Here is a 23,328-nt window from a genome sequence, read left to right on the forward strand (position 1 = left end):
TTCATCCATACTAAAAAGTGAATACCTCATCACAAGAAAATACTGGAAAACACAGGGCTTTCTCTGTATCTCTGTTATTACAGCGTACTATTACTAGCAGGCATAATACACTCGATGCTTCCAGGAAGCCAGGAGCTCCTGAACACGCACGGTAGTGGCTGTATCTGTGCTTACACAGCGAGTCCTGCCATTGCAGTGAGGATGGGCAACAGCGTAGTGCCTTCCATGGTGAGCACAGAAAATAAAGCTGTCCGCACAGGCTGAAAACTCGGAGGGCACCCCCGCAGCACAGCAGGGAACGGCGGCAATCTATCTATGCTAACGCGAGCTCAGAAGCCAAACCCGAGAACTCTCTCAACACCAGATGGTGGATTCTGAGCATCCATAAATTTGTCAGATCTCTTTACTGCACAGATAAATTGGTCTTCAGAGCTACTAAAAGCTGAAGAGCTGTACCAGAAAAGCTTGCTGTTGAATACTAAACAGGACAATCTGCAACAAGCCCTATCCCCAATTCCTTTCAAAGGCTGAGCGCTTACAAGCCACACCTGGCTGCTGGAAAAAGGCCTGTCACTTCGTACTGTCCCTCTGTATGAAAGAGTACAGTCTTACACGCACATTCATGACAGCGCTGCATAAGAGAACGGCACTGAAACCACAGGATACGAAACACAGCTATATTCTTAAAGGTAGAATGCTACAGTCCATCCTCTTCCATCCATCCAAGAGTACAAGACCCAGACAGGATGTGCCCTGAGATGCCCTCAGAGGCAGACACAGGAGCTACAGGAACTATGATGGTCAGAGCCCCCGATGGCTGTCAACCCTTCTCGGCCCAGGAGAACGATACACCAGCACAGCAGGAGAAGGGAAAAACTCACAACACTAAATCATACACATTGTAGCTTTATTAAAGACAAAGTATTACATTATTTATACAGAAACTTGGAATCCAGGGAAGGTTGGGACACCACAAAACTCCACGAGAGGATTGGAAGCTGCATATATGGGAAGGTGCTGCAGACAGGACCTTGGTTTTAAAGTGCTGCTCATGTGAACCTGGTCTCCAGGATACATGATCTGTCATTTAGCCATCAGTGCAACAACGTCAGCACACTGTGAAAAGCCTTGAAGTTTTGTGCAAAAATGGTGAACACATTTGTAAAAATGGTTATGGAGAGAAGGATTCTGCATGTCAGAAAGGCTGTGAGCATGTTTTCTGGATGAATGTGTTTGTTGCCTTTTCTGCTGAACAAGCCTTATAACCCTGAACCAAGGTTGATCGCTATCACAAGCACTGACTTAAAACAGATTTGTACTTCCTATTTCCTAAGCCACCACATCACAGGTGAGGAAAGATGGGCAAGAATGCTTCCAAGAGACAACACACTACTGCCCTGAAAGCAAGACTAGCCAAAAGCTTACTGCCCACACAACTGGGAAAACTGGCAAGGACTGGTATCAATGACCATGGACTAATTCCAACTAAGTGCTTTTTTAGTCCTCGCCAGGCTATTCTGGCTACAAACAAGAATCAATTGCTTCACACAGATCAGCGCTGAAGATATCTCCCCAGCTTCTGAAAGGCGAGCCCCTCCAGACTGGAGAACTCTGGTGATGAGTGGGTGATCTGGCCATGCCTCAAGAAGAAGCTCCGTGTGTGCTACAGCAGCTTTGTGAGCTCGTGGATCACTTCAGCTTTCAGCAAGTGCCCAAGATCTGCCTGCCCTTATTTGTGGCTGACACAGTAGAGTGGGCTACACAATCTTCACTGTGCAAGGCGCTAAATACAGCAACGGGAGATTGTTCTTCCTGTGGTGCATCAGCACCAGCCTTGATGGTGAGCCAAGCTGTCTTCTGTATAATTAACACAACAGGCAAGATGCGCCTCTGTGCCACAGCATGTATTAGAGCCATCTCACATCAACCCATAGCATGTTCTTTGTACCAAACCAAACAATGTAAGTCCTTGTGGGACCTACTCCTAATCAAACTCCGTAAGGTTGGTGCCAAGCCCTCTTTGTGAGGAAGCCACTAGCTGGCAACAAATCCACCCTTCAGAGGGGTTTGCCCAAGGGCACTTGCATCGCTCCTGAAAGGAAACAAAAGGTCTCAGTTTAGCACAGTTCTGCTGCATACTTCCAGAAACGTCCCTTCCCCATGCAGGGCAGCAGCTCAGCTCTCCAGCCCTACCTAAGGCTGGAAGCTGCAGCATGACGGCATCTGTGGCACGTGCAGGACCTGGGGGCAAGCACAGTATTTCACCAGCACTTCTGACCTCCAAGAGCATCACTAAACCCCATCCACACCTACAGCTACAGTGAGGGAGCTAAAACTCAGTTAGATGTGGGCCAGACAAATGCAGATCCATGCCTGGAGCTCTGCTTTGAGGGAGAGGAGATTTCACTGGGAGGCACTCCAGCCATGGAAAATGAAGGGCTTATCCCTAGCATGGAGAGGTGCACCACTCAAAAATCTGTACCTATTTTTCCATCATGAAGGGTAACATTCTGGACCTTAAATTATGAGTTTTAGCAAAATGCAACACTAAAGAACACAATTTTAAATTTCAGAGGCTTCCTGAAATATTCCCGAAACCAATGATACACTGTTCCGATACACAGGATAGACTGCACTTGAAGTAACAAAAAAACCCCCACCTTCTAAAGGTTCATCTAAGGGGCTTATTAATATTTAACAGGGCGCCAGTATGGCAGAGCTTAGTGAGAACAAGCAAGATAATCCAGTTTCTTCCAGCATTTGGCCAAGGCAGTTTAAGTTTAACAAAGGCAGGGATAAGGGGGGCAGTTCCAAGCACCACATAAGGCTCGGGTGTGGAGAAATGAAACAAAAAATAACTACTAGTGCAAGAAGGTGGCTAAGCAAGCAATAAAATATTTTTAGTGCCAATAGTACTTGCTAAAACAAAAGCTTTTCAAAACTGAGCAGGCAGCTGCCATTAAGTAGCTGCTAGGTTAGTCACGGGTTTAGGTTACACTACATTTCCTGCAGGTATCTCCACCACAGGAGGATGTCTGTCCTTTAGCATCAGCCACTTGTATCCCGGTGGCCATCCCTCTGGCCTCCAGCATTGCTGCTGTTCAGAGAGCTCCTCCCTGCTCCAGACATGCCACCTCCACGGGTGCTTTGCTCCCCAGGGGTGCAGCACTGCACTCCCTCCTCACCCAGGGTTCAAAAGTATTCAAAAGGGTCAGAAGACAATTAACAAACCCAAATCTCCCAATTTCTGAAGCACTGCACTAATTTAGAGGGTACATAAAGGAGCTGGGGTAGACCTCACTGCTCCTTCTAATCGCAATCCAGCTCACCTGGTCCCTCCAGGTCCGCTTCACAGAGCTCTCTGCGCATGCCGCTCTCCATCTTGGTCAGTGCGTCCATTCTCCACCAGGCTCTCCCAGCTCAGCAAAAACTCCTCTTGGTTCCCCAGATGGACTTGTAGAGCAAGCTAGAAAAGCCTCATGGGCTGCCAGCAATTTCTCAGGCTCACTTTCCCTGAACAGCTTTTCCCAACTGTTGGTACTAACCCTACCGTGAATCCTGGCTGGAAAACACACATTCCAAGCTTGTCCCACTGCAGACTGTATCCAGGAGAATAATTTGAACAGAAGGCTCAGATGCTTCATGTTTTCACTTATTACTTGGACATCATTGCAGCATCTTTTAAGGGTGAATGACTCATGATGAGCAGCAGCTCTTTAAGATAAAGATAGCTCCGTGTGCTTTCTTCTCCAGGTCATACACGTGCGTTCAGCCAAAGAGATCTGTGCACATCAGACACTCAAGATATCTCAGACTTTGCTCATGTTTGACATTAGTCAGGAAAGTGGAAATAAAGCTTGATGACAATCAGGCAGGAGATAAGTTTAAAGTATGATCAAAATCAAAACCAGGACAAAGTGCGTTCACGTTAGAGTCCTTGAAGGTCAAGAGGTATCGGTTTCAAGTTCCTGGCAGTCAGCACCAACACAGGCGCACAGACAGTAGCAGGAGAATGACAGACACCGTGCCACAAGTAGCCTGGTGCTGTTACACCCTGCGCTAACAGCTCCACAGAGGGAGGCCCGCACCGTAAAGCCACATGAAAGCCTTGACCCCAGGGAGCAGAGCCAAGTACCTTCAGATGGGACAAGGGGAGCTCACAAGCTGTTACCGACAACCCCTTCTCAGAGACCTGCTGAGAAGTCATCACTGCTAGTATCTGCCGACACGGCGGTTCATCCACGGCGCTGCCTCCGCATGAGGCAGCAAGAGGCATTGGGAGATACTGCAGACTAAAGTCAACGGTCTTTGAGAAGATTCCACTATCACCTCAGAGTTTATTCTTTGTAATGATTAATTGAACAGACATGACCAAACACACTTGAAAACGCAAGCTGAAAGTTAAGCCGACAATCTAATACAGTTATTTCTGCCAAGGCTTACACATTGCGTTGGAAGAAGCCCTCTTCCCACCACAAATGGATCTGATGCTTTCAGTCTGAACATACAGGCATCAATTAAAAATAATCTAACTGATGGAAATTACAAGTTACTGTTGTGTAGGGTAATACTATAAAGTCTGACATTTTATCAACATTCATAAAATATCTGCCTTTTTGATTTAAATAGAATTACTATATTACTTCTTAAGGTCTCTCCTTCCAGTACCTTGTTTAAAAATCTAGCCACCACTTCAGTCTGTGGGCTTCAGAAACAAGATAATCTAAGGAATAAACAGCTTGAATGCGTACCAAAATGACACCAGGCATATTAAGAACAGCGTTCACGCTCAGCACAACCTTCAGTGAAAATACTCTTCCCCTAGCAAATACACAGTATGTAAAAAGAAAGGGCTTTATAAAGAAGTTGAGCTGCTTTTTCCAAGAAAAATCAACCACAACTTTTCCCCCAAAACAGTCTTGCAAAAGATCATACAGTGGAATCATCATGTTGAAGCTGCTGAGATAAGCTTTATGATAAGCATTATCTTTTTGTGAAACTGATCTGAACCTCACTTATTTCGAGTTAATTGTGTGCTATTTGTTACGGTTGTTATTGTTCTCCAACAGCTGCAGGCATTCTTCTCTCAAACACACTCAACACGCATACTCATGATTAATGTTATCTTTAACATTTCTGGATAGCACTCAAAAAATATACAACCCACTCAGACAGGCTTAGCATGCGCTCCGAGCCAGGCTGCCGTCAATGCAACCATGCAGCCAACGGGCCCTGGTGTATCCGAGAGACATCAGTAATCCAGCAAGTTTGCTTTTAATTCTTATGAATATTTACATACACACCCCATCCTAAAAGCATTGTTTAGCCCATGACTCTGGTTTCAAACAGGCTTAGCTTTCAGAAGTTAATATGAATTCAATTTCACAAACTTCTCTATAGGATGACCTAATGTGAAAAGCTGGATTAAATTTACTACAGCTTCTAGTTACCCAATTTCAAGAAGTTTTCACAATTCAGGAAGCTTTTATTGTCCTAGACATATCCATCTTGCGTAACAAGGATCAGAAAGCTGTTTAAATTTGCAGCTGCATTTGCAGCCTCAGGACATAATGCAAACCAAAGTCTTTGTAGTATCCACATAACCTAGAATAATGTGACACTGCTTAAATTACTGACGTTGACTGGACAGGGTTAAACAACAGCTTTAAATAGCTCATAAAATAAGAGCTAATTTTAACTTCGGTTTTTTCCCCTCCCCAAAATTGCCAGAAAAACTTAAAAAACCCCAACTTTGCAGCTGAGACAGAGACTGAAACAGAATGCAGCTTTTAGAGACAGCAGAAAACTGCAACCCTCATATTACATGCAACCACCAGCACATACTACGGCTTCCGCGTGTAACTTCAGACACTCTGTCTCATCCCGAGTAGCCTTTGAAATGAGGAATGGGGAGGAGACAACAGTTCTCTAATGAGAGCAGTTACGTCCTAATAATGTACATGAGAAGAGCCTTGCGAAGAGATTCCCAGTTCAAGTTGATTTATTACTGAAAAGTGATGTATTTCAGAAAAAAAAACCCCAACCCTGACAAATCACATCAGCACGGGTAAAAAACAAGTATGTTGCAATTACTGGGTTGCAGTCAGCATTGTGCGGCTGATGACGGCCACGCTGTGCTATGCTTAGAAAAGAGGAGAGGAAGCAAGAAAGATTGACTGTGCCCCTTAAGCCCTGCTTGTTGGGCCAGACCAGATTATGTGACACAGGGGTGTTCTTCAGTTCAAAGGTTCACCAGAAGGTTGTGAAATCTCCTTTGACAGCTTCCAGAAACAAAAAAATACTGGAGAAATACCCAACTGCCCCAGTTTCTCTCCCCAGCTACTAAACACATAGGAAGCCTTTATATAATGTATTGACACCAAGAATTCCAGCTGCTTTGCGTGCAACCCATACTGATAAAAAGAAAAAGCACTGATGAAGGTAGAAGCCTCTCCTTTCCTAGGTTTAAAAATAATTAAAAACCCCACAGAAAACAGCCCTGCCATTCTCCCTTTCTTTGGAAAATGACAGAAATTCACTTTAGAGCGGGAGCTGTTCAGCACCATCAGAGCAGGAGAGGTAACTTCAGACAGTCCCCTCCGGTTTCCAGGTATTCCCTACTAGTATAATTCAAACCAATCCCCAGGACTCACCCCGCATTTCCTACCATCGCACATCTTTGTTCCAGTACAACTCTCATAAAGCAGCCTTGTAAAATATTTCTTTCTTCAGAATCCTATACACACTGATCAGAAGTACAGCAAAACTTCATTCTTTGAATGACAAAGAACATCCAGACCCAGTATTTGGATATTTGTTTGTAAAACTTACTTTTTCTTTTTTTTTTTAACCTGTCTTCACATCTAAGAAGGGTAACAGTTTCATGTTACTGAAGGAGAAACGTTAGGAGGTATCAGGTTTCCTGAGAACACTATTTGCCCAGGACATGTTCCACAGTAAGACCATGTCAGAAAGAAGATGTAGAACAATCCGAAAGGATTTAATAATAATATAAAAAATCAGTTGGAAATTAACCTGCTGTTCCATGTCAGTGTTGGCTTTACTCCCGATGGCTATTAGAACAGCCTTACTGTTTTTCCTACTGCTCTTCCATCTATCTAGAGGCACTAGGACACATGCTTTACCTCTGAAGCAGCAGTGAGAACAGCCATCAGTTTAGAAGACAAGAGGACAAACTACGAAACTCAGTGGGCATTTTCATTCGAAAATACCTGCAGTTATGGCACCAAAGACTTTAACCAAACTGCCTAAGTGAGTATCAGAGTGAAAAATACCCTTTTGTAAACTCGAAACCAGAAGCACTGGAAAAGCATTCTCACCTGAACTGTAATCTTTCAGTCGTAAGTCCTTCACGGGTGTCCCGTCAGGCCCTCGGAAAGCGTTGAGAATCTACAGGAAAACCAAGATCCACTTCAGTCTCCAAAATAAAATCTCAGAAAGTGAAGCACTTGCTAACATACAGTTCTCTTTCCTCAAGACTTCTTTTCTTTCTAGGTTAACTCTGTCACAAAGTGATGTATTTTCCCCATTAAGTTCCTGCAGTACCTGAGAACTGTTTATTCAGTTTTGGGAAGCATTTTGGGGTTTTGTTTAAATAAACGAGCATCATTTACACCCAAATTCAACCATGCAAAGGTTTGTCATGCTGGTTCCAGCCAGTTACTGCCTTTAAGAAAACGAAGGGGCACGGGGTGACTGTTCCAAGTCTTATCATCCTCCAGTAGATAAAGTTTCTGCCTTGAGTTCTCCATTAGCAAGCCTCAGCAGCTCTGATCATCACAGCTAACCCTAGCAAAAACTGTTACGTGTAGGCGTTCTCATGTCTGCAACTGCCGCCAAAAAAAAAAATCCTAATTTCAAGTGGAAGCTTTTGGAAAGGGAACTTCTATCACCTTGTAGCCTAGATTTTATTTTTTTTTTTTACTAAAATCAGCAGTAGCAGCAGACGTCTTTTCCATCTTTATAAGATCTCATTTAAGCAATTTCAAGTAACTAAGAACGAACAAGTGCACTTAGACACTACACATCTTCTGACTCCAATATAGAATAACAAAGTAATAACAATATTTGGTATATATAAAGCAATGCTGGAAGTAAGGCATGTTAAAAAGAGTCTGGAGGCAAGGCTTTTAGCCACTAACACCTCAGACGTGACTGAAGAAAAACTCATCACTTCCAGACTCCCCAAAACCCAGGATAATCAGATAAAAAGTAACATTGCAATGACTTCTAAATCTGGATTTTCCCTGGGGAAAATGACAGACCACCTGAACTACATTAACCAGGCTTAAAAATGGTACATTTAGAAACACTCGATAGAAGTTTTGAAAATTTTGCTATGAATTTTGGATGAAAAACATCCCACTTACATCATCCTTTGTGGCAGTTTCAGGCACTCCTCCTAGCCGAATGAGCTTGCTCGGCTTCACGTATTTGGGACAGGTCCGGTAATCTTGGTCCTTGAGTTCACACAATCAAGATGGTTTTTAGAAATGAGAGATGCTAGCTCACAAGATACACAAACAGTAACAACAAAAAAAAGCAGGGTACAATTCAAAGGCAAAGGCCCATAAGCAAACTGGCTCAAATCTTTAACCACCACACTGTTTAAGATTCAGAGAGCTCTGGAGGACCAGCATTACTAGCTTCATGTGCTCCTTGGGCTGTACAATGAGATCTAGGTGCAGGAAAATAAAACAGGCAAATTGCCTCTCTCTGCTTTCGGCAGTGGGAGATTCAAAATCAATAGCAGTTATTAACTCTGTAGTTACCGTTACCTTCAGATTGCAAAGTTAACTCTGAAGGAAAACAAAGCATGCATAGGAACGGCTGTACTGCTCTACTCAGGTCCACCTAAGGCAACAGCTTCTCTCTGGTAGTGCTCATAAGCGATGCCCAGGAGAAAATAAGAAAATAAGTTCTTCTGTATACTACTTTCCTCCAACACCCTCCCTTTGTCCGGTCATTCTCAACTTGGGGACTTTCTGAACCAAATCTGCTTCTATGTATTTAGCAATTCTCAATTGCTAAACTGCATTTCTCTGGAGAAGAAAGTATTACTGAGATAGGAAGGGTGCCCATTAAAACAACCTGGAGCACGAGGATGACCTCAGTGAATTAGGATGGAACTGAAGTGATGGGATATGAACGGAAGACTCCTTCCCAGCTCCTTCCATTCTTTGGCCAACACGCGTTTAAGAGAAACATCAATTGACAAAACCACCTACCTGAAGGCTCTTATAGGGCCTAGAATCTTTGCTGGGTTTTCCTTCTGAAAAAGACTTGCCATGTTCATAATCAAACATCTGATGGCCCGGCAGCCGGTGATCCACATCGCGATACTCAATGTTTCGGTAGTCAGTATCTTGCCTTCCAAGGAAATCCAGGCCACCTTCACCCTTTAACCCAAGATCAGAATCGGATCTTTGCTGCTCCCCCCCAGAAAGCTGCTGCTGTTGCTGCTTGTTAGCAAAGGTCTGAGGTTGCTCCTCTTGGTCCTGAAGAGTAGGAAGAGATCCACGGCTATTTTGGAAATTGTGTGAAGTGTCGTCTTCAAGACCCAATCCGAGGGATTCCTCTTCTCTGGCTGGTGCTTCTGAATGTTGAAATTCTCCTTTTTGGCTACCAAAGGGAGTTCTATCTAGACCAAGTGCAGACTCCTCTCTCTTGCTGGTGTTTAAACCAGAGCCCTCTCTTTCTGCTAAAGGTACAGTAGATTGGTTGCGCCTAAAATCTACAAGGCCTTGATCCACAGGAGGCATTTCCCTATCTGAAAAGTCCATAGGAGGAGCCACATCTCTGCTCCTAAAATCCTGATCAGACCGGGACCTGTGCCTATTTCTGAAGTCTGACGATGGTGCATTTCTGTTTCTGAAGTCCAAATCAGAGGTGCCGACACCCCTGAAGTCCAAATCGGGTACATCCCTGTTTCTGAAGTCTGAATAGGAATGCTCTCTGCCCCTGTAGTCTAACTCTGACACATCTCTTGCCCTAAAGTCCGAATGAGATCCATCTCGACCTCTGAAGTCTAGATCAAAAGACCCCCTTCCCCTGAAGTCTGACGGAGGTTCATCTCTGCCCCTGTAATCCATATTATGTGCTTCCCTGTCCCTGTAGTTCATACGGAACGTCTCCCTGTTCCTGTAGTCCACTGAAGGAACGTCCCCACCCCTGAAGTCCATAGGTGGCCCTTCTCTCTCCCGGAAGTCTCCAGAGTACATATCCCTGCCCCTGTACTCAGAAGAGGGTGGCTCCCTACCTCTGAAATCCATCTGAGACTCATCTCTGCCCTGGAAGTCAGATGGTGGGAAATCTCTGCCCCTGAAATCATGGTGCCCCTCCCCACCTCTGAAGTCACTACGTGGTCCATCTCTAGCTCCAAAGCTGAAAGAAGGTTCCTCTCTGTTGGCAAACTGAGGATTGAGGAGGCCTGTGAGTGCCTGGATATCAAAAGGAAGTGATTCTCTGCCAGAGAAGTTGCCAGAGTGTCTTTCTTGAGCAAGACTATCAAGGGAAGGAGGATATTCCCTGTTCCACCCGGGAGCAAACCTTTCTTCTTGGCTCCCACTGTAGAAATAAAGACAGTATTATTCATAACGTGCTTAGAGTCTGAAATCTACACAGCAGCACATTCTTCTCTAAACTTTTATAGAGTTGTGTAACAGTCTAAGATCCGCAGAAGATATTGATGTTTGGCAGTTTAAGATGAGGCAGCATACGACAGATGTGAGAAAGTAAACTTGGGTGCTCCCATTTCAGCACAATTTCCAGAAGCACTCAACAGGGAATACCTGCAATATTAATGGGTTAATGATGGTAGCAATCCACATACTCCTGCACTGCACACAGCTCTGCAGCTGTTTGAGGTCCCACCAGCTGGTGTGTTTGCTCATTAGCATCACCACCACACGCCTGTGAGGAACCACCTGAGCTTAAGCTCTCTGGGCAGTATTAGAAACGGCTAATTTAACACGTCATCCTGAGCCACGTAAAAGCAGAGGTTACCAAACATGCTCTATTAACATACTACAGAGACTCATTTATGCTTTCTTGTGTTGGAGTCCAAACTGGCAAAATGCTGAAAGCTATCAGTTCAGACTTCGAGGATGCCTCACAGGAATATGCCAACAATCAATGTTCAAGACGATCCTGTGCTCGTGCCTCCAGACAGGCTGTCTTACAGCGAGTTTACAACACTACAGCTATAAGCTCTCCTGAGAGCTGCATAAAACCACTCAGGAAGAGGTTTCCTCTTAAGACAGTTTTTCAAAACCCAATGAGGGTTGCTGGTTGTTTGGGGTTTTTTTGAGATGAAGCTACCTGATTTTTCATCTAGGTAAGGCTCCAATACATTTTTTTTAAAATTACAATAATAAAATATCAACACATTTTAAAACAACACCAAATGCTACCCAAATCAAGGGACATTTCCTCAGGAGCTACAGCAAGTCATGTTGTTGTTCGAGTTTCACTACAGAATCCCTCACCAACAGAATGCAAGGTGACATTTGCACAGTTAATCAAACCAGATACAGATCCCCTAAGCTACGCACCCCTGTTTCACCACCATATAGAACAGTAACCAAAACTTGGTTCAGGGTTAGAATTTCCCACCCAAAACAGTCAAGAACAATTCCAATGAAATCTACTTAAAAATCAGAACAGCACTACTGATATCATCATAAAACACAATCACGCTCCTATCAATACCATTAAGACATGTTCTGGAGGAAATTGGCTTTCGTCGCTCAAATGTCATCAGCTTTCTGAACACATTACAGTTGGACAACTATCTGAAGTATTCTTATTGCAGAAACCTAGAGTATGCCATGAGGAAGTACCTTTATTATGCTGATATTCAAGTAACTGAGGTGGACACGTGAGCAAAGAATGAAAGAATTATGCACAACAGAAGAAAACCTAGCTCTTGGTGCCTCCACTTTTTTTTTTTTTTAATACCTAGAGCCCTCCTGCAAACACAGGGCCTAGTACCAACCAGAGGAATATAAACTAAGAAAAATATTATGCTGCACAGGTGCAGTTGCATACAAATCTTTAAAACAGTTCCAGCGACATTCAAAAATGCCTTATGAAGGGGCACGTCCAAGAACATGAGGATATATGGTCTACTGAACCTCATGGAGAAAGCTAAACTCTCAACGTTTTCATGAAATCCAGTATGCAATGAAAGTGTCAGTGTTTCTGAAGTTAAGACAAGTGCCGTGGTTGAACAGAATCAACATCACACTATTAGGCACTTCTCTTCTAGGTCTTAACAGCACATAGCACCAAAATCCATGCGGCATATCATCACCTTAGCTTACAACAGCTAAAATAAGTATCGCTAGAAAAGGTGGTGTGGAGAAGGAACAGAAATACTAAAAGCAGCTGTTAAAAACAAAAGAAGTGAAAAAACTTCACAGAAATGCAGAAAGTTACACTGTCACTTAACTTGCCTACTCTTTGGCAGTCATGCCTAGCTCCACAAGGACCTCAGAATTTTTACCAAAATAGTCTGCTTATGGGAGGATGTGTAGAAATATTGACAAACAGAAAGTCCCTATGGCTTGTTGTATTTAAGAACGTTGCTGAAACACACTATACATTCAAATACTTACCGAAAAGACCCCATTCTGTTGCCTTGTCGATGGTCTCCCCACATTTTGATCTTGTCTGGTAGGTTTCCAGAAATGGTTAATTCACTCTAAGAACACCAAGACAGCACAACCTGTTGAATAAATAACGCGACAATAAGCCGCAAGGCAAAGAATGCACATCACGTAAGAAAAACACTGCTGGTTAGAAGGGATGTGTGGAACACCTGACCAGGATCCACAAATACACAAGACCACACTCAGGCATGAATGAATTTAATTGTTGCATTTCTCCATGTTCAAATTTGCAAGCGTCAAACGACTTCTGAAATCAAACTGTCAATAGGGGTGGGCAAACAATTTGATATCTGCTTTGATTAACATAAAGCTTTCCAACATACTGTGCTGTCTGACACTATTTGGAGCGCAGCTAGAAGTGTGAGAACACCACCATCTATAAACAACAAGGACCGTTGCTGAACAACAGTTTGCAATTAATGTTTAATCCAAACTATTTTTGCCAAAAGCTCTTTGCTGTTCAAGGAAACGATCACTACTATTGGTCTGCTGTGGTTACTCTGCCCTCAAAAATACGTAGATAACAGAGTACGCTTTGCCAATAAATTATTACAGGCACTGTTCTCCAGCGCTGCCCTCATCAAGCTGAGCGCCGCAAATAACACTTGCCTCGACAGAGATCTAAAATTTCATCTGCTTCCTCCCACCAGCGAGAAGGTGAGGATTTCCTGGCGATTGCCAAATCCGGGACTTAAAATGGGAAGTACTTCCGTCTTTCCCAAAAAAACCTCAACGGTTGCAGCAGAGCTAGAGGAAAATGAGGTAGCTAGCAACCTCATGGTCTCAAACTGCTCTGGCTAATCCAGGCACAGTGGTTCAGGAGGGCTGTTGTGCCACCAGGCCAAGGGTAGGAGACCTGGGGCTCGCATGCTGCTACAAAGCAGCTCAGACGCAGGATTAAACTAACTGCGGTGGCTAGGTGGAACAGGAGACAGTGCAGTCACTGCCAGGCCTGGCTAGAGCAGCTCATCTCGAAGAAAAGCGCACACAACATCCTGTTTCTTCTCACTTCCAAAGGTCGGCGCTGCCATATGGGCAGCAGGTCGAAAGAGCAGGTTATGACAGACCTTACACTGGGGAGCGATTCCAGATGCCGCTCCCGGCAGCTGCCTGTGCCAAGGAGCTCAAGGGAGCTGCCCTGCCAGGAGGGAGCACCCGCTCCTGCCGGGGTCCGTCGCAGCCTGAGAACGTTCGCGTGGGAGCTGGGACGGCAGGGCCTTGCAGGCCTCAGTATGTCACGGTGTGGAGGTTGATGAGGGCAACCTGTACGACCACCGCTGATCCATCCGCCCTGATGCCATCGCTAAAGAAATAGGCCACTCAAGCCCAAGAGCGCCGGTCTGTTCACGTTTTACACGGTTCTTGATGCAACAAGCACCCCCCTGATTCCAAGGATTTCATCCACAAGCTCTAGCACTTTTTCTTTCTTGGAGGTGAATCTAAGAGAACTGACACTGGACCCTTCATGGAGAGGACAGGCGAACAGAGATGGTTTATGGCAACCATTATTACGGGTGGTTGCCATCAGCTAGTCCTTTTATCTATGATTTTTTGCAGCCTGCAGACATCTGCAGACCTGGTGTTTCTTGTTCTTCCCTGTTGGACTGCCTCCCCCACTCCAGTCCTCATTAAGTCAACCAGCTTACCGATGCTTAAAAAAAACCCCCTTGCCAGCTGGGAACTGTTTGGACATAATATTCAAATTATCAGACAGGGGGGAAAGTACCACCAGACTGCTATCAGGCCTGGCACAGATCACTGAGCCATGCAGCAACATCCACCAGCATGAGGTCATGGTTCAATAACATAGGCAGCAACGCTGGCTCCGACAGTCCCCTGCTCAGCCTGATGCGATTCGCTCCCGCCGCTCTGCCTTTGGCAACGCACAACGTGTTAGTCGTGCCAGCCTGTGCTTTTCTGGGTCCGCACCACGGATGACTCTCCAAAAAGAGTTATATTTAACCCAGGTTATTTCAGCAGTACGGTTTTACTACACAACCCCACAAAACAAGGTGACAGCAAACTGCAGGACAGGGACAGAAACTTCTCAGATCTCCTGAAGGTACGCCCTACTACTACTGCTCCAAAAGATGGCACGCTGCGCTGAGACACCATCAGGATTTGCCCTTCAGGTAACAGCCAGCTCAGTTCCCACCTCCCTGCTCACAGGCGGACAGGTCAGTGTGAGTCAGGCTGTTTGCCAAAGACACACCAACAGAGCCCGGGGCTGGGGCCAGGCCAGCAGCGAAGCGTGGCAAAAATCCACCCTCAAGTGCTAGGAATTGTGCACCAATTAGTTTTGCCATAGTTCAGTCACAGCCACGCAGCTGAAGGAAACGGCAACAAAGGACGTTTCAGAGTGACACGGTAACGCAGCCACCGAACACACAACGTGGTCCAGTTACTCACAGAGCCCAGCTTTAGAGTTCTTTTACGACAATAATTAGCTGTTTTAATTACACTGAATATTCAGGAGGGCTGATACACATGCTGAAAGTAGCTTCCTCCTCTCCCAGCTGGCTCTGTTTCCTGGTGGCAAAGCCTCGGCTCCAATGAAGACACAGGAGGTGCATCTCAAAGCGAGGGAAGTTCTTTTGTGGTCCAAGTCCCTCCGACAACCGGTGGTCTCCCAGCAGACAGGAGAGACTGATGGAGCTCCGGATGCTCCCCGGCAATTACACCCAAGGACTTCCTTAGGACCGTGCCCCTGCCCTCCCCAGTGCACCCCCAAACAGCCCAGTGCCTGGTGCTGCCGTCCAGGGGACGTTCCCGATTCTGCTTTCCAAATGCACGTGCCAAGCCTGACGGCAGACTTTTTTTGGATCTCTTCTTTCAATTTACATTGTACTATGGTGCAATAACAGCATTGTACATCAGAAGCATGCAATCGAGCCAAATGGAGAAGCCGGCCTTTTTAAGAGATAATTAAAGATTTCTGGCAAGGGGCAGAGTGAGGAATGCCAGCACAGTCCTCGAGCATCTCCTCACTGACTTACACCCAACTTTGCACTTTGTTTTCTAAATCGGGGGGGGGGGGGGGGGGGGGGGGGGGGGCAGGAGAAATTGGTGACGGATTAAGCAAGGTGAAGTTTCAAAGAGATGCTATATTCAGAAAAATACTCCAATATTCACAACTTCTCTCCAAACAGACTTTGCCAAGGCTGCCAGACGTGGTATTTATAGACTGTGAGGAAATCAAACACAAAACTACACACAAGACTACGATAAAAGAACAGAGGAAGCAATTTGCTACGGAACAACTTTCTGCGCCCAGTAAAGTTTTTGTAAGGCTGAAGAAAGGAAAAAGCCTCCGTGAAATTCAAGTGCTGCAGAAGGTACAAAAGCAAACGTTTCCCCAAGCTACAGAAACTGCAAGTAGCCAAGAAAGGCTGTTATTTCCAATGTTAAAGTTGAAGATGTCTAATCCAGAAATGAAGACATATCAAAATCATGTCACTAAAGTTTGAAAGTGAAGGGAGAGAGAACCATTTCAGCTCTTCCAGGTATCAGGCTGGAGGTTTTCACTTTAAAAAAGGCATGTGTGTGCTTTTTCAGTTGTATGATGATTTTAAAAACATGTATTAGAAACAATTAGGTGAACTGCTAAACACACACACACCCCCCTTACTATCCTGACCTTGTCTGTCCCAAAGGACTTCAAGAGCCCATTCCCAGCTAGGGAGCGTTAGGGGAGACTTCCACACCACCAATGCCCTGCTGGCATGGGAAAGTGGATTCAGCAGCATTTCCAAAATCAATACCACGCACCAGCACCACCACCAAACTCTTGTGCTGCCAGTTGTTTCAAAAAGCAAAACACGAGAGCCACTGTTATTACTCCCGGGAGTTCACTGCCCCCGCGTTACCCGGCCTTCACCAGCCTCCAGCACGAGCGGGGCCGCACTCGGACTCCACCTGAGCCTCTATTTACAGTCCAAAATCCCCTTCAGCCCATCGCTGAGCCTTGCTACCAGCTAACGCAGCCCCAGGCCCGCACGCCAGCCCTGATCACCTCTCTCTGCATCCCAGCATGAACTCAGCCCAACTTTTTGTCCATCCCTTTTAAAAACACAAGTCTTCGGAGACACTTTTCACAGAAACGCACGCGACACGGGGTGAAAGAAGCCCTAATTTTGACCAGGGCCTCAGAATAAGAGAGAGATACCCAGAAACACCACAACCACCGACACAGACGGCAGGCCCCAGCGCTCGGCACAGCCGTGCGGGACCCGCTGTGGTACTCCTGCACCGGGGACCGGGCCGGCCAAGCCCGAGGCCCCCCGTCCCATTGGGGTGTGGGGCTCCGAGGAGGAGACTGAGCCCGCAGCCAGCCGCGGGGCCGTGCCGGGGCACGGAGCCGGGACCTGCTTCCTCACCGCCATGGCAGCGCCCAGCTCGCACCGTGCCCGCGGCACGGGTGACCCCAATGAGACACACACACCCCCCGTCCTGACGGACCCCACCGGAGGAATCCCCGGCTCCCCTACCCCGAGCGACCCTGGGAAAGACCCCCCCACCCCCCCGCACATTCCTCCATCCCGGACAGCCCCACGGAGAGACACCCCCTCGCCCCGGGAGACCCCCGCCCCGCTCCCCTCTCGCGACACCACGGGAGCCCTCCCCTTTACCCCAGGGACACCCCAGAAACACACACACACCCTGCCCCCCCCTTGCCTGTCCCGGCCGGCCCTGCGGGAGGCTCTGCCCCGCTCGCGTACCCCGACAGATTCCCGCTCCCCCCCGCGGCCCCGGCGGCCCCCCGCCAGACCCCGCACGCGCGCCCCTCCCGCAAAGCCCGCGAGCCCCGCCCGGTTCCGCCACAGCGGGCGCCCCCCCGCCGCACCGGACAGCCCACCGCCACCGGCGGGACCGCGGCCGGGACCGCGGGGTGGGGCCGCCCCTCACCTCTGCGGCGCCGCTCCCGCCGCGCCAGGCCCAGCGCAACCACGGCGAGAAACCGGAACTTCCGCTCCCCTCCGCCCCGCGCGCGGCACGCTGGGAAGCGAAGTCCCGCCGGCCGCCCGCCGCACTACCGGTCCCGCCATGCCCCGCGCCGGCAGCGCTGCGAACGGACTCCATTTCCCAGCGTGCCCCGCGCGGCTGGCGGGGCCTGCCGGGAGTCGTAGTCGCGGAGGGGCGGGGCGGCAGCGTCGGGGAGCGGGCGTTGCCTACAGTCCCCATGATTCCGCGGGGCCGGCGCCCCGACCTTGGGGCGGCGAGGCCGGGCCCGGCCAGGCCGCGGGGGGGGGGGGGGGCGGTTCCCGCCGGGGCGGGGTGCCGCGATGCCGGGGGTGCCGCGGCGGGCAGAGCCAGGGGCAGGGCGGGAGGTGGCCGCCCGCCGCCGCCGGCGTCGTCTCCCCCGCCCCGCCTAGGCCGTGCCAAGGGGCCGGGGGGGGGAGGGCTGCCCGGCTGCCCGGCTGCCCCCGCGGCAGCTGCGCCCGCCGCGCTGCTCGCCCGGGCCTCCGGTACCGACAGGAGGAGCCGCGAAGGTCGGTTCCCTGCGCGTCGTCCTTCGGGGCTGCGGGGGGTCCCGGGCCTGGCGCTTCCCCGGGGCACGTCGGCGCTCCGGTGGCGGTGACCCCCCCCTGGGCGGGGGAGGGACCGGGACGGGCCCCGCACTGGACGGCGGGGGTCCCGGGGAGACCGTCACCGGGGGGGTGTGCTCCGGGACGGGCGGGGAGGCTGGCGAAGGGCCGGGCGAGGACGGGACCCCCATGCGCAGCCCGGCCCCGTCCGGGGGCGTTGCGGGTTTTCGGGGTGCGGCGTTGGCCGCGGGTGCCTGGGCGGCCCGAGGTGGCGCGGAGCGAAGCCGGGCGTCGCCAGCCTCCCCGCCGCCTGCTCGCCGAGGGTCGGGGCCAGCCTGCCCTCCTGCCCGCCCTCTCGCCTGCGCCCCTGCCTTCCCTTCCCAGCCGCTTTCCCCCGGGGCAGGGAAGCGAGCACGGCTGGGGGCACTGACCCGCGGGGCCGTGGCCTCGGGAGGAGCGTCGCCAGCCCGGGCTCATCTCGGCTGCCTAGCCCGGGCCAAGGAGGACCATAAAACCCGCCCTTTGTAAACACGAGGCCTCTGGGACCGTCGGTGTGCGGGACCAGCCCCGTGCAGGGCCGGCTGCCTTCCCCCTCGCTGCCGGGACGCGGCAGAGGGAGGCTGAGCGGCTTTCCCAGCGCTCGGGGGGAAATCGGGGCCAAGCCCGGATGAAAGGTGCCGGGGCCGGGGGGCTGGAAGGAGCTGGGGCCGCGGGAGGGAGGAAATCCTGCTGGATTAGAGAGGCTTTCCTGACGTCTCACCAGGGCTCGGTGCTGCCTGCTGAGCCAGCAGGATTGGGCCGAGGATGCTGGCGCAGCCCCGCTCGAGAGCAGAGCGTTTCGGGAGCCGTTTTGCGGATGAAGGAACAGAGGGGTGATGCTGTGGGTCGCACGCAGGTCCTGCCCCGAGGAATGGCTGCGGATGTCCATAAGAAGAAAGGCTGGGAAGTGCCCAATGGGTCCCTGGCACCAGGAGATGGGCAGCACACGGAGCGGTCCGAGAGCCCCACGCCGGGACTGGCACAGGGGACGGAGCCAGGTACGGGGCAGAGCTCACCGTGGGGTTAAGCGAGGGGGTGGAAAAAGCAGGACCTGCACCCCTGGGTGCCGCGGGACAGGGAGAGGAGGGCAGGTCCCTCCCTGCACTCCCCCTGTCCCTTTTGCACCCTCCGTCTGCCCGCTGCCTCAGCGTGGGGGACAGGCGGACGGAGGCTGCACAGCCCGTTGTTCCCAGGGGCGGGCCAGGAGGGAGCCATGTTCGTGCACACCCGCTCCTACGAGGACTTGACGAGCCCGGAGGACGGGGCGGCCGCGGCACGGAGCCCGGAGGAGAGGCGGGGGGAGCCGGCCGAGCCGAGCAGCATGGAGCAGATCAGCAAGGACTTCAGCGAGCTGAGCACGCAGCTCACGGGCATGGCCCTCGACCTGGAGGAGGAGATGAGGCAGAGCAAGGAGGGGAAGCTGGAGCCGTCCCCACAGACCACCCGCCACGACTCAGTACTGTCTGGCAAGGAGGAGGAGGACGTGACCATGGACGCCTGGCGCATGCACCGGAAGCACGTCTTCGTGCTGAGCGAGGCGGGCAAGCCCGTGTACTCCCGCTACGGCTCTGAGGAGGCCCTCTCCAGCACCATGGGTGTCATGATGGCCCTGGTGTCCTTCCTGGAGGCTGAGAAAAACGCCATCCGGTCCATCCACGCAGGTACCGCCCTGGGGGGGGGAGCGGGACAGCGGCGTGTGGCAGCCTGCCTGGCCGTGCCCCTGCCGTGGGCCATGTTAGCTGTCCCCAGGGGCAGACTGGTGGGGGGGCGGGCGGGAGGCTGCAGCCTGGCTCCCCCTTGCAGCCACAGGGAGCCAGGCTTACAGGTCTGTCCCCGGCCCCCCCGGGGACTCCTTCCCAAGCAGATGGCTACAAGGTGGTCTTCGTGCGGAGGAGCCCGCTGGTGCTGGTGGCAGTGGCGCGTACCCGGCAGTCGGAGCAGGAGATCGCCCATGAGCTGCTCTACATCTACTACCAGATCCTGAGCCTGCTCACCTGGACCCAGCTCAACCACATCTTCCAGCAGAAGCAGAACTACGACCTGCGCAGGCTCCTGGCCGGCTCTGAGCGCATCACCGACAACCTGCTGGACCTCATGGCCCACGACCCCAGCTTCCTCATGGGCGCCGTGCGCTGCCTGCCCCTGGCCGCCAGCGTCCGGGATGCTGTCAGCACCAGCCTCCAGCAGGCCAAGGCCAAGAGCTTGGTCTTCTCCATTCTCCTGTCAGGGAACCAGCTGGTGTCTCTCGTGAGGAAGAAGGATCAGTTCCTCCACCCTATTGACCTCCACTTGCTCTTCAACCTCATCAGTTCTTCTTCCTCCTTTCGGGAGGGTGAAGCCTGGACTCCCATTTGCCTCCCCAAGTTCAACTCCAGTGGTTTCTTCCATGCTCACATCTCCTACCTGGAGCAGGAGATGGACCTGTGCCTCCTGCTGGTCTCCACCGACCGCGAGGACTTCTTCACCGTCTCCGACTGTAAGCGGCGCTTCCAGGAGCGCCTGCGGCGGCGCGGGGTGCACCACGCTCTGCAGGAGGCCTTGCGCACCCCCTTCTACAGCGTCGCCCAGGTGGGCATCCCTGACCTCCGGCACTTCATCTATAAGTCCAAGAGCTCTGGGCTCTTCACCAGGTGAGGCCCTCGGGGAACCATCAGGCCGAGGCCACGGTGTGGGGCATGGGGCAAGCCTTCTCCATGAATCCCCTTCTCCAGGGGGCTAACGGGGTGCTGTGTTCCTGCAGCCCCAAGATTGAGGCACCCTACGTGCGGGAGGAGGAGAAGGAGAGGCTCTTGGGGCTCTACCAGTACCTCCACAGCCGGGCTCACAACTCTTCGCGCCCCCTGAAGAACATCTACTTCACGGGCCCCCGTGAGAACCTCCTGGCTTGGGTAAGGGTTTGGGTGAGCCCATCTTCTCTGGTCCTGCATGGCTGAGTAAGGGGGTGGTGGCACACAACAGCACCAGCTCCGTGGTCCCCACGGTGGCCCCCAGCCCGTGCACGGCTCTTTTAGGGTGCAGCCTGCCCCTGTGCACCCCTGTGCCAGGGAGGGGCAGGCAGGGATAGCAGCGGGGGCTGGTGAGCGCTGGTGCCAAGGTCTGTGCCGTGCTGTTGTGAACTCCCCGATGCTGCGGAGAAAACCCACTCTGGGGGCAAACCCTGGGGTTTGGTCCCCCCATTTCTGAGCAAACCAGGTGCCAACAATTCAGGGTACCCCGCTGCCACCCCGTGTCCCTGCACTGGAGCCCCTGTGCCCATTCCCGGTAGCCTGGGGGGCTGGAGGGAGGACATGTAGTGCCAGCCCCAAGTGGGGCACAGGTGTGTGCCCAGCGTGTACCCTGTTTCTTCGCCCAGGTAACCAGCGCCTTCGAGCTCTACATATGCTACAGTCCCCTGGGGACCAAGGCCGGCGCCATCAGTGCTGTCAACAAGCTCATGAAGTGGATCCGCAAGGAGGAAGACCGACTCTTCATCCTCACGCCCCAGACGTACTGACGGGCATCTCCTGGGGCATGGCGCCAGCTAGGGGAGCCCCCGCTGTGCCGGGGAGCCCATCTCCCGGGGAAGCCCAGACCATGAGTCCAGGGGAGAGGGCACGGTGGGACCCCGGAGCGTGGGTGAACCCACCCATGGGACTGTCCAACCTGGGTGTTAGAGACGGGGTGCGCAGCTGCCTGGGGAAGGGGTGAGCAGGACTTTCTCTCATCTGCGGGCAATGCCCCCCAGCTGGGGAGGGCTGCCCTTCCTCTGCGGCCCCCAGCTCCTTCCCTTGTTGTGGGGGTCCTGGAGCGGGGCTACTGGTACCCTGGGTCGCTGGAGGGGACCTGAGCTCCTGGGTCCTGCTGCCTGTGCCTGGCACCCTCCTTTCTCTGCCATCACGTGGCCATGCCAAGGGTGGGGGTCCCCGGGGGGGGGATTTGGTAGCACTCGGGGACCCCTATGCTGCTGTGCCCACAGATACCACCCGGGCAGGGTGGCTGAGGCGCACACTGCTCCTCTTCCTGCCCTGGGGGAGCTGGGCCCCCCAAGTGCCACGTGGCCTCTGGCAGTCCCAGAGCCCTGCCCCGGCGGGTTTGCCCCCTTGGCATCTGTGTGAGCCCGGACCCTTCCCACTGTGGCCATGAGAAGGATGTCCCTGGGGACGCTGGCACGCAGGGTGGTGGGTGCCTGCCCCACTCCGCACGGGGATACAGAGCAGCCCCAGAGAGACTCGGGGTACTGGGGTGCCCATTGGGGTGCTTTTGGGCTTGTGGTGCTGGCTCCTGGGCAGTGGACCCTAAAGGGGTGGCTCAAGTGCAGCCCCTTGGAGCCCCCGCTGGCATGGGGCCCTGGTGCCCCCCAGCTCAAGGAGAGTCTTCCCTTTGGTGTGGGGGTACCTTCCCCCCAAACCCAGCCCCTTGAGCCAGCTATGCTGAGCTCATTGCACAAGGGCCACCTCCTCCCCGGCCACCCCCAGGCACTGGTGTGGGGCTGAGCGCCCATGGACGCCGCGGCACGCTGGGCATGGCATGACCCCGTGTTTTGGGGCTGTCTGCCAAGTGCTGGGATGGGTGTTCGAGGGGGGGCAGAGCCACCGGGGTGGCACTGAGCCACCGAGGGAGCTGGGAAGGATGCGGCAGGGCTAGCACAGGGACTCCGCTCCCATATTTATGCCCCTGCCAGAGTGTAATCGCTTGTCTTTGCTCATAAACATTATCTGGACCCTGAATCAAGTCTCATCTCGTTCGTGGGTGTCCGCTTGGGGGGGTGCAACTGGCCAAGCTGGGGGGAAGTTTGGTCCATGTTTGGGGACGGCACAATCCAGCCCTGGGGGCCGGGAAAGCCGGCGGGGAGCGGTGCAAGGCAGCCGGGGCCGTGCTGGCAGGAGGCAGCGCCGGCCAGAGGGTGGGAGCGCCGAAAAGCCTGGGACGAGCTGGCTGGGGCCAGCTAATGTCGAAACCCAGCGGGAGACGCGCAGCTGGAGGAAGGAGCTGTTGGGTAAGGCGTGAGGCCAGCGTAACCGCCGGGCCTTGCGCAACGCGGGGCGGGAGCCTGGGAGGGCTGAGGCTGGCCAGGTGGTGAGGGCAGGGGAGCC

General features: G+C 52.0%; 2 protein-coding genes across 2 annotated transcripts in view; one reads left to right on the forward strand and one right to left on the reverse strand.

Annotated features, from left to right (window-relative positions):
• The window catches only part of RBM6 (RNA binding motif protein 6), a 58,535-nt gene extending 40,868 nt beyond the window's left edge, over positions 1-17,667 (reverse strand). The window contains exons 1-5 of the mRNA XM_054838808.1: positions 17,598-17,667; positions 12,639-12,748; positions 9,249-10,587; positions 8,391-8,480; positions 7,341-7,410 (exon numbers count right to left, since the gene is read on the reverse strand). Coding sequence (XP_054694783.1) covers positions 7,341-7,410; positions 8,391-8,480; positions 9,249-10,587; positions 12,639-12,682 — 1,543 coding nt within the window. The 5' untranslated portion in view covers positions 12,683-12,748; positions 17,598-17,667. The remainder of the gene's footprint in view (positions 1-7,340; positions 7,411-8,390; positions 8,481-9,248; positions 10,588-12,638; positions 12,749-17,597) is intronic.
• A 276-nt stretch (positions 17,668-17,943) lies between these two features.
• MON1A (MON1 homolog A, secretory trafficking associated) lies at positions 17,944-22,962 on the forward strand. The gene is made up of 6 exons (XM_054838810.1): positions 17,944-18,181; positions 19,113-19,254; positions 19,450-19,917; positions 20,121-20,886; positions 20,997-21,144; positions 21,609-22,962. Exons 2-6 carry the CDS (start codon positions 19,128-19,130, stop codon positions 21,747-21,749), a joined length of 1,650 nt encoding a protein of 549 aa, XP_054694785.1. The 5' UTR covers positions 17,944-18,181; positions 19,113-19,127; the 3' UTR covers positions 21,750-22,962.
• Positions 22,963-23,328: the final 366 nt, after the last annotated feature.

Source organism: Grus americana, chromosome 11, assembly GCF_028858705.1.
Source record: "Grus americana isolate bGruAme1 chromosome 11, bGruAme1.mat, whole genome shotgun sequence".
Lineage (NCBI taxonomy): Eukaryota > Metazoa > Chordata > Aves > Gruiformes > Gruidae > Grus > Grus americana.